This window comes from Somniosus microcephalus, chromosome 3 (genome assembly GCF_052327205.1).
Source record: "Somniosus microcephalus isolate GS21.2 chromosome 3, FLI_Smic_1.0, whole genome shotgun sequence".
NCBI lineage: Eukaryota > Metazoa > Chordata > Chondrichthyes > Squaliformes > Somniosidae > Somniosus > Somniosus microcephalus.
Genome location: NC_140989.1, coordinates 101,604,726 through 101,622,466, shown reverse-complemented (window position 1 = coordinate 101,622,466; position 17,741 = coordinate 101,604,726). Strand labels below are relative to the sequence as shown.

At 49.5% G+C, this 17,741-nt stretch overlaps 1 protein-coding gene across 1 annotated transcript; it reads right to left on the bottom strand.

The window, feature by feature from the left end:
- Positions 1 to 5,462: 5,462 nt before the first annotated feature.
- LOC147121230 (uncharacterized) lies at positions 5,463 to 16,571 on the bottom strand. The gene is made up of 6 exons (XM_085977738.1): positions 16,524 to 16,571; positions 11,166 to 11,211; positions 10,950 to 11,027; positions 10,801 to 10,851; positions 10,231 to 10,571; positions 5,463 to 5,657 (listed from the first exon to the last, which is right to left on the bottom strand). Exons 1-6 carry the CDS (start codon positions 16,569 to 16,571, stop codon positions 5,463 to 5,465), a joined length of 759 nt encoding a protein of 252 aa, XP_085833864.1.
- Positions 16,572 to 17,741: the final 1,170 nt, after the last annotated feature.

The window sequence follows — 17,741 nt, the reverse complement described above, 5'->3', positions numbered from 1 at the left end:
ATCCCATATGCCTTCTTAACCACCTTATCTACCTGTCCTGCTGCCTTCAGGGATCTATGTACATGCACACCAACGTCCCTCTGATCCTTTGTCCTTCCTAGGGTCCTGACATTCATTGTGTATTCCCTTGCCTTGTTAGTCCTCCCAAAATGCATCACTTCATACCTTTCAGGGTTAAATTCCATTTGCCACTGTTCTGCCCATCTGACCAACCCATCTATATCATCCTGTATCCTGAGGTTGCCCTCCTCGCTACTTACCACACCAACAATTTTCGTGTCACCTGCGAACTTACTGATCATACCTCCTACATTCATATCTAAATCATTAATGTACACTACAAACAGCAAGGGACCCAGCACCCATCCCTGCGGTACACCACTGGACACAGGCTTCCAGTCACAAAAACAACCTTCGACCATCACCCTCTGCCTCCTGCCACTAAGCCAATTCTGGATCCAATGTGCCAAATTGCCCTGGATCCCATGGGCTCTTACCTTCTTGACCAGTCTCCCATGTGGGACTTTGTCAAAAGCCGTACTGAAGTCCATGTAGACTACATCAACTGCACTACCCTCATCCACACACCCAGTCACCCCCTCGAAAAATTCAATCAAATTGGTTAGGCATGATCTCCTCCTGACAAAGCCATGCTGACTACCCTTGATTAATCCTTGCCTCTCCAAGTGGAGACTAATTCTGTCCCTTAGAAATGTTTCCAATAATTTCCCTACCACTGATGTTAAGCTCACTGACCTGTAATTCCCTGGTTTATCCCTACTACCCTTCTTGAATAGTGGTACTACGTTAGCATGCTCCAATCTAAGATCAATTATTCTTAAAATTTATAGCAAGTTTTAAAATGTTCAGTATAATTGTCCAATTCTTTAATGGACACCCCTAATTCTTTGGTTGTCCCCCCCCCCCTCTCTTTTACATGACTCTTTGGTGCAAAGGCATCTTCAGATAATGGATAAAAGCAGTCCAGGCTGGCTCACCCCACAAATTTTATTTGTTTCCTATAGGAGCCTCCTCAACTCCATTTGACACTTCCCCCGGTGCACTGGTTGAGATTGTAAATCAACTGCTATGCCTCCACAGCACTACAGTGCATTATTGAGCCATCTCCATACACTCAGTTTAACTTCATAAAATACAGCAGCAAAGATATAGAGATAAATCTTCTTAGCAGATGTGATAGGAAACAGATGGCCAGAAAAGGATAGCACGAGTGGCTGAGGCTTTGATTCCTTGAGTTCAAATTGAAGGGCTGCCTGTCACTCAAACTAAATTGCATCAGTTTGGAAAATGTTATAATTTCTTACACAGCTAGCAGGACCTTTATGAAACATAGACCTAGCATTTTAAGTGAAGAATTAAATCTTAGGGTGGGATCAAGGCTGAACGGGGCATACACAGAGTTGCACCACTGTTGGCTGATTGCATTGACACCAGTTGACTAGTCCGCCTCGCACCTCTTATGTATTAAGCAGGGAATGGCATGGGTGACAGACATGGAATAGGCCAAGTTGGCCCTCTAATTGACGGATTAGAGATTAACATTGATAATAATTATATTTCTGTAGGGCATATCATGCTGCTCTCTTACCTGGTGGAGTTTGTGTGATCAACAGGCAAAGGAGAAATATGGAGACAAATGGGGAAAATATATCTATAAAATGGAAACAAAAATGCCTAGTATTTGAAAAACTGCAAATACATTCAACACTCAGAGGGCCAAAGAAGGTATTGACATTTATAAATGAGGGCATTTTAATGAAATGTTAAAAACAATTCTGATACATCATTTAAATATATGTCTGCCCAAAAACCCAGCAGCAAATTCCTAATATAAATACTGTAAACATTCAACTTCTGAGAGATCCACCTAACGTCAGAGGCACAAACTGTAGCTTTACTTTCAACAGGGTGGCTGAGCTGACCTTGCATTTAAATATTTTTGTGACACTATAACTGATGAGATCTCAATAGATTGGAAGCACCACAGGGGTGGGGCCAGATTATTTGGCACTAGCAGCTATTAAAGAGCTGCTGGCTACCTTTTAAGCACCACCATTTAAAGAAAAAGACATGCCGTGGGGCTACAAATATCCCGTTGGATAACTGGCCATTGGAGGCCTAAGAAAACCTGGGCCAATAAGAAAGGGTGGGCCTATTACAAGGAAAGGGCTACCCAAGAATAAAAACCCCAATATTAAATGAAGGTGGCTTCCAAGCTGGAGGGTGGAATTACTTGGGCAAAACCCGGAAGTCAAATGAACGGGTCGGAATCTGCAATCTCAACTCGACTGAACCAACTAACTTTAACTTCCAGGTTCCACATCTCCAAGCTGCGCAGCGAGCATGATGCGCACCCGCATGATACGATCTCAGCTGTATTTAAAGGGACAGTACACAAATGGAAATTAGAGGGCGGCTCTCAGATTCCATGACGCACTGCTGGAATTACTGCTGGGTGCAGTCAGGAGCAGGAGGGAAATACTTTTCCCCAGCAATGGGAGGAAGAAACCTGCTGCACTCACCAAGAAGGCATGGTTGAAGGCAGCAAAGGAGGTGAGCATAAGAACATAAGAAATAGGAGCAGGCGTAGCCCATTTGGCCCTTCGAGCCTGCTCCACCATTCAATGAGATCATGGCTGATTTTCTGCCTCAACTCCATTCACCGGCCCTATCGCCATATCCCTTGATGCACTTACTAGTCAGAAATCTATCAACTTCTGTTTTGAATATACCCAATGACTGAGCCTCCACAGCCCTCTGGGGTAGAGAATTCCAAAGATTCACCACCCTCTGTGTGAAGTAATTTCTTCTAATCTCAGCCCTGAATGGCCTACCCTTTATCCTGAGGCTGTGGCCCCTGGTTCTAGACTCCCCAGCCAAGGGAAACATTCTCTCAGCATCCACCCTATCAAGCCCTGTAATAATTTTGTATGCTTCAATGAGATCCCCTCTCATTCTTCTGAATTTAAGAGAATACAGGCCTAGTTTACTCAATCTCTTCTCATACGACAGTCCCACCATCCCAGGAATCAATCTCATGAACCTTCATTGCACTCCCTCTATGGCAAGTATATCCTTCCTTAGGTAAGGAGACCAAAATTGTACACAGTACTCCAGGTGTGGTCTCACCAAGGCCCTTTTTAATTGGAGTAAGACTTCTTTACTCCTGTACTCAAATCCTTTTGTAATGAAGGCCAGCATACCATTTGCCTTCCTAATGGTTTGCTGCACCTGCACATTCACTTTCAGTGACTCATGTACAAGGACACCCAGGTCCCTTTGAGCATCTGCATTCCCCGATCTTTCACCATTTAGGAAATACTCTGCCTTTCTGTTTTTTCTACCAAAGTGGATAACTTCACATTTATCCACATTATATTCCATCTACCATGTTCTTGCCCACTCACTGAGCCTGTCGAGATCCCCTTGAAGCCTCTTCATACCTTCTTCACAACTGACACTGACACCTAGCTTTGTATCATCAGCAAAAGGAGTGTTGTGCCCTGGTCTTGGATGCAATATTGGAAGCAGTTTATTGACCTAATGAGGTCAGGAAAAGTGAATACATTTGCTGATTCAACTACATCCTGTGGTTTAAGCCCCCGTCCCCTTTTACTCTGTCTTGCTCCATCACAGTGTTCCTCACCCCCACTCAACTTTCAGCAGCACCCAGTCTTCACTTTCTGTGCAATTCATTACCTCCACATTTATCCATCAACCATTGCCACTCACCCCAATTCTTAAGCAATGTGATGCAACCATCTTATAGTAGCCCTCACTGAATGCACTGTATCCATCGAGTGAATACCTCGCATTCACTCACTCACAGGTCTGTTTTTTCGCCCCTTATAGAAGAGAGCGCAAAGCACAAAATAGAGGGAGGGGACTGGAGGTGCCCGCCACAAATTGTGTAGCTCACAGATGCAGAGGAGGATGCCCTGGAGATAAGTGGCACATCTGCATCCCTCTCAATAGGAGATGGAGAGACAGGGAACTCACAGCTAGCTGGTGACAGAATTACAAATATCTCTGGTATATATATTTCTTTTTTCTTCCAGGACCTTCACGCATACAGCAAATGTCGCAGGACAGCCATGACAACTTTGGATGCCAACTTATCTTCTGCCTTAAACATGATGACAGAGACTGTATCTGTGGCCTTACAACACATCACTGATCTCCACCAAGCTGGTCTGCAGCAGGGTGGTAGGAATGATGTGGCACTGGCCCAGGAGAGGGATGATGGCAACATGGGACATGGAAGTTTGACCTCCAGAGTACTCCCACTTCTCACCTGTTGCCTCCACCCTCACTCCACCCCCCCACCCCACCAGTCAGTACCCGACATGCTGCCTCATCTCCTGATAGCTGAGTCTGCCCCTGCACAGATGCAGGTGGAGCAGTCTTTGGCGGGGCCCTCAGGGGCTCCAAAACCCACATGTCATAGGCCAAAGGAATCTCAGCAGTCAGAGCAGGGATCTGAGCAGCCTGGCTCTACCTCTGCTGAAGACACACGGGATGCACCACGTAGAAGCAGTAGGAAGTGTAAGTTCAAAAAATTATAATTTAGCAAGCGTATGCACAGGGGGGTTTGACAAATGATATGTTGTTAAGTTTCCTTTTTTATGATGCCACATAAAATTTATTGATTAACACCACTTCCACGCCTTGTCTATGTCTTGAGTGCCAACTTGGCCTTTCACTTGTTTCATGATGAATGTCACTACATGACGGGGCCCATTGGGCGGATGTGCAATGGGTGGATGAGTGGTTGAAGAACTGTTTAGTGTAGAGGTGGAAGTTGTGGGGGGTGCGGGTGGTGGTCCTGGTGGTGGGAGCGGACCGCAGAATTTCATTCTTAGGTTTTACACTAGGTGAACCTTTGTGATCTTCGGGCAGCCCTGGTATCCTGGGCAGCAATGTAAGCGGCCGGTCTGGCGATGGGTGCTCCATCTTCATCCTCCTCCTTGACTATGTTCTCCTCATCCGAAGATGAGTGATGAGTCCCTTTGCCCTCCTCCAGCTGCATTCCTCTCTATTGCACAATGTTGTGCAGGATGCAGCACACCACTGTCATCCTAGACACCCTCACTGGCAAGTACTGAAGAGCACCTCCAGACCTATCTAGGCACCTGAAGCACATCTTCAATTTTTCAATGGCTTTCTTGATGATGGTCTTCCCCTTCTGATGTGCTGCAAACACACCTGGTGGTCTTGTAGCTCTCCTTGTAGCACTCTTGTGCCTCAATGGTGGGCTTCTCATGGGTGTCATGAGCCAAGTTTGAAGGGGGTATCCATTGTCTCCTACAAGCCAGCCCTTCAGTCTGCTTCCTGGAACAAAAAGGTTTGGAATGTTGGACTGCCACAGTATGAATGCCTCACGACAGCTCCCACAAAACCCTCTTCTTGTGGTTGCACACCAACTGCGCATTGTTGGACAATTATCCCTTGCCATTTATAAAAATTCCCGATTGCTCTGGTGATGCTCGGATTGCCATGTGTGTGCAGTTGATGGCACCCTGTACCTGTGGGAAACCAGCCAGAGAGGCGAACCCAAGTGCCCGCTCATTCTGGCTCTTGTCATCACAAGGGAAATTTACATAATTGTTGGCCCTGGCAATCAACCCATCAGTGACCTGCCTTATGCATTTATGTGCAGCCGACTGGGAGATCCTGGATATGTGTGGTAAACCACTTTTATCGTTCACTATCGTTACACTATAGTTATCACTGTTGTATTGTTATCACCGTTCTCACTGTTGTATCACTATACGAGGTCGCCTCTTGTCGCGCTGTTATACCTGGGCTGGCCACCTCCGACTCCGCCCATGGCTCCACCTACCTGCCCAGGTATAAAGGTAGTCGACTGGCTGGTATTCCTCCTTGTTGGACCCGATCACCCACGAGGGTGGGCTCTGTTATTTAGTCAATAAAAACCTTTAGTTACGTTCCTAACTCGTCGCTTTTTATTGGACGAATTGATAGGTATATCAATTTTATTGACTAAATTTTAAAGATGTTTGCTACTGACCAGCCAGAAGCCCTCCCAGAAGCACAGCCACAGCAGCCTTCAGACACCGGGCTACACCAGCCACGCCAGCCGGCTTGGCTGCAAGCCCTCAAACCACCGTACCTGGATCTAAACCCACAGGCAGCAAACTCAGCCCTCAACTTCAAACACTGGCTGGACTGCTTCGAATCCTACCTGGAAGAATCCGGCGTCCCGCAGAGATCCAAACTAAGACTTCTGAACGCCCAAGCGAGCCCGAGAGTATACGCACTCATCCAGGACACGACTACATACGAGGCCGCTATCAACCTACTGAAACAGCAGTACCGGAGCCCGATAAATTACATGTACACCAGGCACCTCCTAAGATCCCGCCCGCAACAGCCAGGAGAGTCTGTAGCTGAATTTTTACGGGCGCTAAGAGCACTCGGCAGGAACTGTGTCTTTAAAGCGGTGACGGCTGTTGAAAATACGGAAGATAATATCCGCGATGCCTTTGTGAAAGGCCTACGGTCCGACTACTCACGGCAAAGACTGCTTGAAGCTAAAGACCTCAACCTGGACAAAGCTGAAGCCCTCGCTCTCTCCCTAGAGGTGGCCCATCAGGACCAGGAGGCGTTTTCCAGGTACTGCTCGCGACCCTGGGACTCGGGCCCGACCCCTACCGCAATACCCTTCGCAGCGCCGCCCCCGGGACCTACCTCAGCGTCGGCGTCCCGGACCCGACCGGGCCCGCCACCCCCGGTACCGGCTCCGACATCGGGCACCCGCGATCGGGCCGCCGGCTGCTTCTTTTGCGGCCAGGAGAAGCACCCGAGGTCGCGCTGCCCAGCCAGGAACTCTACCTGCTCAACCTGCAGGAAGAAAGGCCACTTCTCTAAGGCCTGCAGGAGCGGATCTTCAGAGGCCAGCAGTGCCTCATGCGAACTGTGGGGGCGGCCATCTTCTTTCACGGCAACTGAGGCCAGCATCCCCACACGTGAGTCATGGGGCGGCCATCTTTGATCAAGGCAACCGACCCCAATAGTGCCTCATGTGAGTTATGGGGGCAGCCATCTTCTCCGCCATTTTGTCCTACCTCGTGGGAGACGCCATTTTACCCACCACGCCCGACTGCCACCGAGCATTGATATACCTATCAATTCGTCCAATAAAAAGCGACGAGTTAGGAACGTAACTAAAGGTTTTTATTGACTAAATAACAGAGCCCACCCTCGTGGGTGATCGGGTCCAACAAGGAGGAATACCAGCCAGTCGACTACCTTTATACCTGGGCAGGTAGGTGGAGCCATGGGCGGAGTCGGAGGTGGTCAGCCCAGGTATAACAGCGCGACAAGAGGCGACCTCGTATAGTGATACAACAGTGAGAACGGTGATAACAATACAACAGTGATAACTATAGTGTAACGATAGTGAACGATAAAAGTGGTTTACCACATTCACCCCTTGTTTAGATTTGAGTCCGGCGGGGTGAAGTGTACTACCAGTTCTGGTATGTCAGTCTGTCCGGAGGCCTCGTAAGCCTCTCCGATCGTCGCAGCGGCGGTGCTGCATTATCCGGTGTTAGTGCTGGTGTCTGCGTGGTCGGCGAAGGCTCGTGGGGTTCCGGCATGCCGTCTACCTGGGCTGGAATTGGGGGGGTGGTGGGGGGGGGTAAAGGTGGTGTCTCCGGAGTGCCCGAGGGTGCGAGGTCTCGTAAGGAGACAGTGTCCTCCCGCCCGTCTGGGTAAGCCACGTAGGCGTACTGGGGGTTGGCGTGCAGGAGGTTCACCCTCTCGACCAGGGGGTCTGTTTTATGGGCCCTCACGTGCTTTCGCAGCAAGACGGGCCCCGGAGAGGTCAGCCAGGTTGGTAGAGTGGTTCGCGTAGTCGACTTCCTGGGGAAAACAAACACTCGTTCATGGGGGGTGGCGTTAACGGCAGTGCAAAGTAGTGACCGGATGGAGTGCAGCGCTGTCGGGAGGACTTCCTGCCAGCGGGAGGTTGGGAGGCCCTTAGACTTTAAGGCTAAGAGGACGGCCTTCCATACCGTCGCGTCCTCTCTTTCCACCTGGCCGTTCCCTCGGGGGTTGTAGCTGGTGGTCCTACTTGCTGCAATACCTCTCGCTAGTAGGAACTGACGGAGTTCCTCACTCATGAAGGAGGAGCCCCGGTCACTATGTATATAGTTCGGGAACCCGAACAAGGCGAAGAGGTCGTTCAGGCACTTGATGACCGTGGTACTGGTCATGTCTGGGCAGGGGAAGGCAAAAGGGAAACGGGAGTACTCATCAACGATGTTGAGGAAGTACACATTGCGGTCAGATGACGGTAGAGGCCCCTTAAAGTCGATGCTCAGGCGCTCGAAGGGGCGGGTGGCCTTGATCAGGCTTGCTCTGTCCGGCCTATAGAAGTGCGGTTTGCACTCGGCGCAGGTCTGGCAGTCCCTGGTCATGGTCCTGACCTCCTCGATGGAGTAGGTCAGGTTGCGGGCCTTAATGAAATGGTAAAGTCTGGTGACCCCGGGGTGGCAGAGGTCGTTGTGGAGGGTCTGAAGTCTATCAATATGCGCGCTGGCGCATGTAATTCGTGAAAGAGCATCAGGGGGTTCATTCAGCTTACCTGGCCGGTACAAGATATCATAATCGTAGGTGGATAGCTCGATTCTCCACCTCAAGATCTTGTCATTCTTGATTTTGCCCCTCAGCTTGTTATTAAACATGAAAGCAACCGAACGTTGGTCGGTGAGGAGGGTAAATCGTTTGCCTGCCAGGTAATGCCTCCAGCGCCGTACCGCCTCCACAATTGCCTGGGCTTCCTTCTCGACCGACGAGTGTCGGATCTCGGGGCCCTGTAGGGTCCTCAAGAAGAAGGCCACCGGCCTCCCCTCCTGGTTAAGGGTAGCGGCTAGGGCGAAGTCGGATGCATCGCTCTCCACTTGGAAGGGGATGGACTCATCCACTGCGTGCATTGTGGCCTTGGCTATGTCTCCCTTGATGAGGGAGAAGGCCGCGCACGCTTCCTCCGTGAGGGGGAAGGATGTGGACTTCATGAGGGGTCTGGCTTTGTCCGCATAATTGGGCACCCATTGGGCATAGTAGGCGAAGAGCCCCAGGGTTCTCTTAAGTGCCTTAGGGCAGTGGGGGAGGGGTAGCTCCATGAGGGGACGCATTCTTTCGGGGTCGGGGCCGATGAGTCCGTTCTCTACTACACAGCCAAGGATGGCAAGGCGCGAGGTGTTAAACACACATTTCTCCTTATTGTAGGTGAGGTTCAGCCGTTGGGCTGTACGGAGGAATTTCTCCAGATTCACGTCGTGGTCCTGCCGGTCGCGGCCGCGGTCGCAGATGGTGACGTTATCTAGATAGGGGAATGTGGCCTGCAGTCCGTTCTGGTCAACCATCCGGTCCATCTCCCTTTGGAAGACCGAGACCCCGTTGGTGACACCGAAGGGGACCCTAAGGAAGTGGTATAGGCGCCCATTCGCCTCGAAGGCGGTGTACTGGCGGTCCTCGGGGTGGATAGGGAGCTGGTGGTAGGCCGACTTAAGGTCGATGGTCGAGAATACGCGGTATTGTGCAATCTGATTGACCATGTCAGATATGCGGGGAAGGGGGTATGCGTCCAGCTGGGTGTATCTGTTTATGGTCTGGCTGTAGTCGATGACCAGGCGATTTTTATCGCCGGTCTTAACGACCACGACCTGGGCACGCCAGGGGCTGTTGCTCCCCTCGATGATGCCCTCCTTCAGGAGACGCTGCACCTCAGAGCTAATGAAAGCTCTGTCCCCAGCGCTGTACTGCCTGCTCTTGGTAGCGACGGGTTTGCAGTCGGGGGTGAGGTTAGCGAACAGGGAAGGTGGCGGCACCTTGAGGGTGGATAGGCTGCAGGTGTTACGCGGTGGGCGGTTTAACATTCGCTGGTTGTCGACTGTGAGAGGGGGGAGGGGTCCACCGTATGCTAGGGTTACACTTTGGAGGTGAGATTGGAAGTCCAGCCCTAGTAGGACGGCAGCGCAGAGCTGGGGGAGGACGAGGATTTATAAAAATTCCCGATTGCTCTGGTGATGCTCGGATTGCCATGTGTGTGCAGTTGATGGCACCCTGTACCTGTGGGAAACCAGCCAGAGAGGCGAACCCAAGTGCCCGCTCATTCTGGCTCTTGTCATCACAAGGGAAATTTACATAATTGTTGGCCCTGGCAATCAACCCATCAGTGACCTGCCTTATGCATTTATGTGCAGCCGACTGGGAGATCCTGGATATGTCTCTGGAAATGCCCTGGAAAAATCTGGAGGCAAAAAAGTTGAGGGCTGTGGTCACTTTGATAGCCACTGGTAATGCAGTAGGGAGCAGGTCATCCTCTAGGAGGCTGCAGCTATCTGCCACCACCTGATGTGACAATGTCAGACTGCGAAAGCACTGCTCTTCCACGAGGTCAAGGAAGATGAGCCTCTGTCTGTAAACGCTGTGACGTGGGTAATGCCTCCTGTGACCTTGACCCCTCTCCTGTGCACCTCCCTCCTGTGCACCTTTCTCCTGTGCACATGCTGATCCCAGTACAGCATGTCATTGCTGCCGTAGATGGTGATGAGCTTCCCCTTCTGATGTGTTGTCAAACACATCCAACGTGTCTCCCATCCTGGTCTTGTCAATTTGAAAGCCTCCAAGGTTGAAAAAAGCTGTTTCCAGACAAGTAGTCTGCCAAACATTTGCCAGAAGGAACTGAGACACCAGCTGCAATAAGTGAGCTTTTATTCAGTTGGGACAATCACAAGTTTAAATACCCACTTGAACTGCTGCTCAAACTCGCCTCCGTTTCACTGGTCAGTTTCCCAAGCCCTGGGAAACCCATGTTGCACATGTTAAATTTAGAGCGAAGTTAATTTACGAAGATCTCATTAACGTCTCCTAAGGATGTTAATTACACCAATAAGTACCTGCCCACCTGCAATAATTAAATCCCTGACTTTGACGAGTAAGTTTCTCGTCGGCTTCCAAACGCGCCTCCGTTAAACCTGTTGGAGACAGGTTGGGGTCCCGATCGAGAATGCATTAATTTTAACCTCCCACCTGCCCCAACCCACCCATTCTTGGGGGTTAAAATTCCCGCTTGCATTTCCCTGTGCTCGTCACTTGGTTTTAGTATCACTCACCTGTATAGAGTTTCTCCAGTCGTCTAGGAAGTTCACACATGCCAACCTAGAAAACAAACAAAAGCTGAACAACAACTTGATAAAAGCTGACACCGCTCAAAACCTGACAGCTCAAGAACTGCCCTGACAGACAAAGCCAGGCAGTTACACAGGCATTTTACCTTAAGCAGTGGGTGTGCACAATATTCCTTCAACTATACTGAAGGAGTGAAAAAACACAAGTACAACAAAGACTGAAGAAAACATTTTCAAGTTGAAGACATAAAATTGGTGGTGCACTTGTAGGAGGAGGGTCTATGGGCCTAATCCACCAACCTGCCCAGAAGAAAAAATAATTATTTAAACTAAAAATGATGTATTCTGGTTAAATTTAAGCACTTTTATACATCACAATTAATAGATTTTGAATTTTAAAAAAGGAAAAAACAAATGACATTTGAGTTTTCAACAGACCAATCAAATCATCACTTACCCAAAAGTTATCTCAACAATCACTCCAATGTTCCTTTAAGCTGCATGTCTGCGTGGCTGTGTGCCTGTGCAGAGATCTGCAGGTCCCATGCAGCCGGCTCAATGGCGTTCTAATGGCAGAAACCGTGCATACGCGGTAATTTGAATGGGCCGTGCAGTCCCTTAAAGGGCCCGCGAACCCAACAAAACTTAGCGGAAACAATGAATAACTCTCCCACATCCAACCCTCCCTAGTGCCCAAGTTAACAAAGGATCTGTTAACGGAGACGTCGGCCATGATATTAACTTGGAGGCGTGTTGAGAGTGGGGTGAGGGTGGGGGGATCCGATATTGCCTGTGAAACCGGGAAGTAAGTTCAGCGCGTCTGTCAGTGTCATTTTAACGCAGCCAGCTCATTAGCATTTTACTTCCAGGTTTGGCGTCGATTACGTAGCAGCGGGCCTGATGAGGGCGTCGATTACGTGGCAGCGGGCCTGATGAGGGCTCCAGTATTTAAAGGAATAATCCAAAGATGGAATTTGGCAGAGTTTGGAGTTGGAAGCAAAAGAAGACAAGGTGACAATAGATTCAGGACGCTCAAAGGTTGCGCCCCGCTTCAATGATGCCGCCCTTGATGTGCTGCTGGGGGCTGTGAGAGGCTGGAGAGAGATTCTCTTCCACAGCAATGGGAGGAAGACTCCTGCTGCTGACACAGAGAAGGTGTGGTTGGAGGTGGCCCAGGAGGTCATTGACAGAAGCATTGTGCCACGCTCCTGGATTCAGTGTAAGAAACGCTTTAATGATCTATTCAGGTCAGGAAAGGTAAGTACAGTTGCACATTCACCTACATCCTGCTGTGCGCATCAGCCCACCCCCTCACTATGCCTTGTCAAGCCTACTCCATCACATCACTCCTCACAACCACTTACCTTGCAAGTGCACCCATCCTTCTCTTTCTATGCACTTCCTCACATCCCCATCCATCCATCCATCCTTATGCAACTCCATGCCTCTCCCTGATAGACCCCCTCACCAAATGCACTGCATCCATCGGGTGAACACATGCCATTACACTCACTCATAGGTCTGTTCTTTCACCCGTTTGAGGAGAAGAGAGCACAATACATGAAGGAGAGGGGGAGAACTGGAGGTGGTTCTCCACAGATTACCCAGCTAACAATTGCAGAGCAGGAAGTGCTGGTGATCAATGGTGTTTTGGCACCCCTGACCATCAGAGGTGGGGCGATTGGAACCTCCCAGTTACCTGGTGACACAATTAAATATCCGTGACCCACAGGTCATTTAATGCTCAATCCTGTTGACTTGTCTTCATCAGCGAGTGATAATGATAAGTTGCAACATACTTACCTTGCCAGTACTAATTCATATATTTTCTCTCCACCAGGGTATTCACATGTACAGCATGAATCAATGGACCTCGCGGATGACGATTCCTCAGAGAAGCTGATTCCTTCTGACTGCACCATCACAGGACTTATGCTTACCATGCACCAGCTCAGATGCTCACACTTCGGTGGGACCAGTTAGACAGATAGTTGGGTTTTCACCTGGTGACTCACACTTCACAAGTCATAGAGTCATAACGGCACAAAAGGAGGCCATTCGGCCCATCGAGTCCGTGCCGGCTCTCTGTAGAGCAATCCAGTCAGTCCCATTCCCCCGTTCTATCCCCGTAGCCCTACAAGTTTATTTCCCTCAAGTGCCTATCCAGTCTCCCCTTGAAAACATTCCACCACTTCCGTTGGCAGCAAATTGCAGGTCATCATCACTCGCAGTGTAAAAAAGTTTTTCCTCACATCCCCCCTGTATCTCTTGCCCAAAACCTGAAATCTGTGTCCAATAGTCCTTGTACCATCAACGAGTGGGAACAGCCTTTCCCCATCTAGCTTATCCAAACCCGTCATAATCTTGTACACCTCTATCAAATCACCCCGCAACCTCCTTTGCTCTAATGAAAACAAATCCAGCTTCTCCAACCTGTCCTTGTAGCTAAGATCCCCCATCCCCAGAACCACTCTGGTAAATAGCCTCTGCACCCTCTCAAGGGCCTTCACATTCTTCCTAGAGTGTGAAGGGAGGCACGGTGGCATAGTGGTTAGCACTGTTGCCTCACAGCGCCAGGGCCCCGGGTTCAAATCCGGCCTCGTGCGACTGTCTGTGTGGAGTTTGCACATTCTCCCTGTGTCTGCGTGGGTTTCCTCTGGGTGCTCCGGTTTGCTCCCACAGTCCAAAGATGTGCGGGTTAGGTTAATTTGGCTATGATAAATTGACCCTTAGTGTTAGGGGATTAAATACGTGGGGTTACTGGGATATGTGTCAGTGCAGGCTCGATGGGCCGAATGGCCTCTATCTGCACTGTGGGGATTCTGTGATTCTGTGAGTGTGGTGACCAGAACTGGACGCAATACTCCAGTTGTGGCCTAACCAGCGCTTTATAAAGGTTCAGCATAACTTCTCTACTTTTGTACTCAATACCTCTATTTATGAAGCCCAAGATCCCATATGCTTTGCTAACCACTCTCTCAATATGTCCCGCCACCTTCAGGGACCTATGCACATTAACTCCCAGGTCCGTCTGTCCCTGCACACTCTTTAAAACTTTGCCATTAAGTGTATATTGCCTCTCCCTGTTCCTTCTGCCAAAATGCATCACCTCACACTTCTCTGTATTAAATTCCATCTGTCACTTCTCTGCCCATTCTGCTAGCCTTTCTATGTCCTGTTGCAGTCGCTTGATATCATCACTGTTTGCCACACCCCCAAATTTGGTGTCATCACAAATTTAGAAATTCTACTCTGTATTCCAATATCCTGGTAATTTATATATATCAAAAAAAGCAGTGGCAACAGCACTGACCCTTGGGGAACACCACTGTCTACCATCCTCCAGTCTGAAAAACAGCCATTTACCACAACTGACTGTTTTCTGTCCTTAAGCTAATTCCTTATCCAAGCTGCCACTGACCCACCTATTCCATGAGCCTCAATTTTGTTAACCAGCCTTCTATGTGGTACTTTGTCAAATGTCTTCTGAAAATCCATGTATACAACATCCATTGCATTCCCTTCATCAATCCTCTCTGTTAATTCATCAAAAAATTAAATTAGATTAGTCAAACACGATCTTCCTTTTACAAACCCGTGTTGGCTCTCCTTAATTAGCTTAAACCTCTCCAAATGCCTGTTAATTTTTTCCTTGATTATTGTTTCTAAAACTTTACCCACCACTGATGTTAAACTGACCGGCCTGTAGTTATTAGGATTGCCCTTACGCCCTTTCTTGAACAATGGTGTCACATTTGCCACTTTCCAATCCTCAGGCACCTCCCCCGCATCTAGTGATCAAGAGCAGAAGGTGGTGGCAGGGACAGCTGTGGAGAGTCGGTGTCGGAGGTGCAGCCCTCTCCAAGCTTTGTTCAGCTGGACACAGATGCTGTATCCTGGGGGCTGTCAATGAAAAGGAGAATTGTTAAGGACCAACAGAGAATGTGCGATGTACTGACAGGCCTTCCAAGCACATTGACTATGATTGCAGCGAGAATGGAGCCGTCCGCCTCAAGCATGAGTGGGAGGATGTCGCTCTGTGTCAGTGGAATTGTGGGGGTGGGAAGAATGGCCATTGCACATGGTTCTGACATTGGTCCAGTGGTGCAACCTAAGTGAACCTTGCATTAATAAGGGCATCCCTGGCATCTCAGCCAGCAATGTGAGTAGCTGATGCTGCATTGCATTCAGCACCTTCCTCCTCCTTGTCTTCCTCCTCGAAATCATCCACAATCTGCGCTCTTCGCCTTGTTCCTCCTGCAGGTCCATACCTCGCTGCTGCACAATGTTGTGCAGAGCACAGTACACCATGACCATTCTGGAGATCCTGGCTGGTGCATACTGAAGGGCACCTCCAGATCTCTCTAGGCACCTGAAGCGCATCATCAGCATGCTGGAGGCTTGTTCAATCACACATCTGGTGGTCATATGGCATTCATTGTAGCGCTGTTGGGCTTCATTGGTCGCGTTTCTGACAAATGTCATTAGCCAAGTTTGAAGTGGGTATCCCTTGTCGCCTAGCAACCACTGCTTAAGTGTGCTCGCAGGTCCAAAGAGATCGGAGAGCTTGGACAGCTGCAGGACAATAGCATCATGGCAGCTCCCCGGGAACCTTGCGCACACCAACAGGAATATGAAATATCTTTCTGTGGTTGCACACCAGCTGCACATTGATAGAATGGAAGCCCTTGCGGTTCACGAATACTCCTGGCTGATCTATGCGTGCACGGTTTAGCACGTGTGTGCAGTCAATGATGCCCTGCACCTGTGGGAAGTCAGCTTGCGATACAAACCCTGCTCATTCTGACTGGTGTCATTGGTGGCAAAGTTGACATAATTGCCGGCCCTGGCAAACAAGCCATCAATCACCTGTCTTATGCATTTGTGGGCCGTCGACTGGGAGATCCTGGATATGTCTCTGGCAGATCCCTGGTAAGATCTGAAGGCAAATATGTTGAGGGCAGTGGTCACTTAACAGCTACTGGTAACACATGGCCACTAGCTCCAGCAGAGAGCAGGTTTTCTTCTAGGAGGCTGCAGATGTCTGCCACCATCTGACGCAAAAATCTGAGCGTCCTGAAGCACTGCTGCTTCGACATGTCAAGGAAACCCAGCCTCTGCCTCTACACCCTCTGTCGCGGGCAATGTTACCTGTAAGCTGCAATTTGTTCTGTGCGGCCTGTTTCTTTTACTGTGCGGTCCCTTTAAAATTCTGTGCATGGGTGGTACTTACAATGGAAAACCCGTTGAGCAGCCTGCGCGGGACCTTTCCCATTATAGCTAGAGGGAACATTGGTCACGGGTCGTGCCTCCTGTGAGCTGCAACCCTCTCTGCTGCCCTACCTGAAGGTCTGTCAACAGCAGGCTGCTGCTGCTGCTGGTGCTGGCCATACTGCTCCTCGTCTGAGCTCCAATCTAAGGCAGCCAAAGCACCACCCATCCTGATGTGATTCAGAAAACCTTAAAGTGTAGAAAAAACTCTCAGCAAAAGTGCTGTGAGCAAATCTTTTCCCACTAGTAGGTAAGAAAGCAGCTGTGAGTACTGAGTATTTATTGCAGCATTTCTTTGAGTTTAAATCAACCTCCTCAATTGCATTGTGTTCTCGCCTTGCTTTTGATGGTGAGTTTAAAGAATCCCGGGAAACCTGTAGGTGCGCAGTTAAACTTAAAGCTGTGTTGAAATATCACTCCAATTGAGCGATTACCATATGTTAATCGGCAATCCTCGATAGATTTTTGGATATTAAGGGAATCAAGGGATATGGGGATAGTGCGGGATGGTGGAGTTGAGGCTCGACGAGCCAAATTGCCTACTCTTGCTCCTATTTCTTATGTCCTTAATGTTCTAACACGTCTCTCCCGAGGCGCGGAAACAGCCTACTGCACTCGAGTTAAACGCCGAAGCCGATGGGTTGGAGCCGGCTTCCCGACGGGCTCGCATTTTTGCCGTATGTAACACCCCACCAGCACCCAAACCCACGCGCTCCTCCAGGTCAAAATTTTCCCCTTTGCACCTTGTCCAACCCCTATCCTCTCACAGAGACAGCCCCAATTTTAACCTAATCCAACCAGTGAGAACGGGGAGTTTAGGATCGATTGGTTGATTTACTCTACCTTCTTTACACTCCATTGAAATCCCTTGTCCTTCCAGGTGGTAGAGGTCGCAGGTTTGGGAGTTGCTGCCGAAGAAGCCTTGTCGAGTTGCTGCAGTGCATCTTGTAGATGGTACACACTGCAGCCACGGTACGCCGGTGGTGGAGGGAGTGGTGGTGGATGGGATGCGGTGGTGGATGGGATGCCAATCAAGCGGGCTGCTTTGTTCTGGATGGTGTCGAGCTTCTTGAGTGTTGTTGGAGCTGCACTCTTCCAGGCAAGTGGAGAGTATTCCATCACACTCCTGACTTGTGCCTTGTAGATGGTGGAAAGGCTTTGGGGAGTCTGGAGGTGAGACACTTGTCACAGAATACCTAGCGTCTGACCTGCTCTTGTTGCCACAGTATTTAAATGGCTGGTCCAGTTAAGTTTCTGGTCAATGGTGACCCCCCAGGATGTTGATGGTGG

Excerpts from the sequence above, each read along its gene's own strand:
- LOC147121230 (XM_085977738.1), bottom strand. The coding sequence starts at position 16,571 with ATGGCCAGCACCAGCAGCAGCAGCAGCCTGCTGTTGACAGACCTTCAG. Across the intron at positions 10,852-10,949 it reads TAATTATTGCAGGTGGGCAG|GGCTTGGGAAACTGACCAGT; the intron begins GTACTTATTGGT and ends TGGGTTTCCCAG. Across the intron at positions 5,658-10,230 it reads CACATAAATGCATAAGGCAG|GTCACTGATGGGTTGATTGC; the intron begins GTCACTGATGGG and ends TGCATAAGGCAG.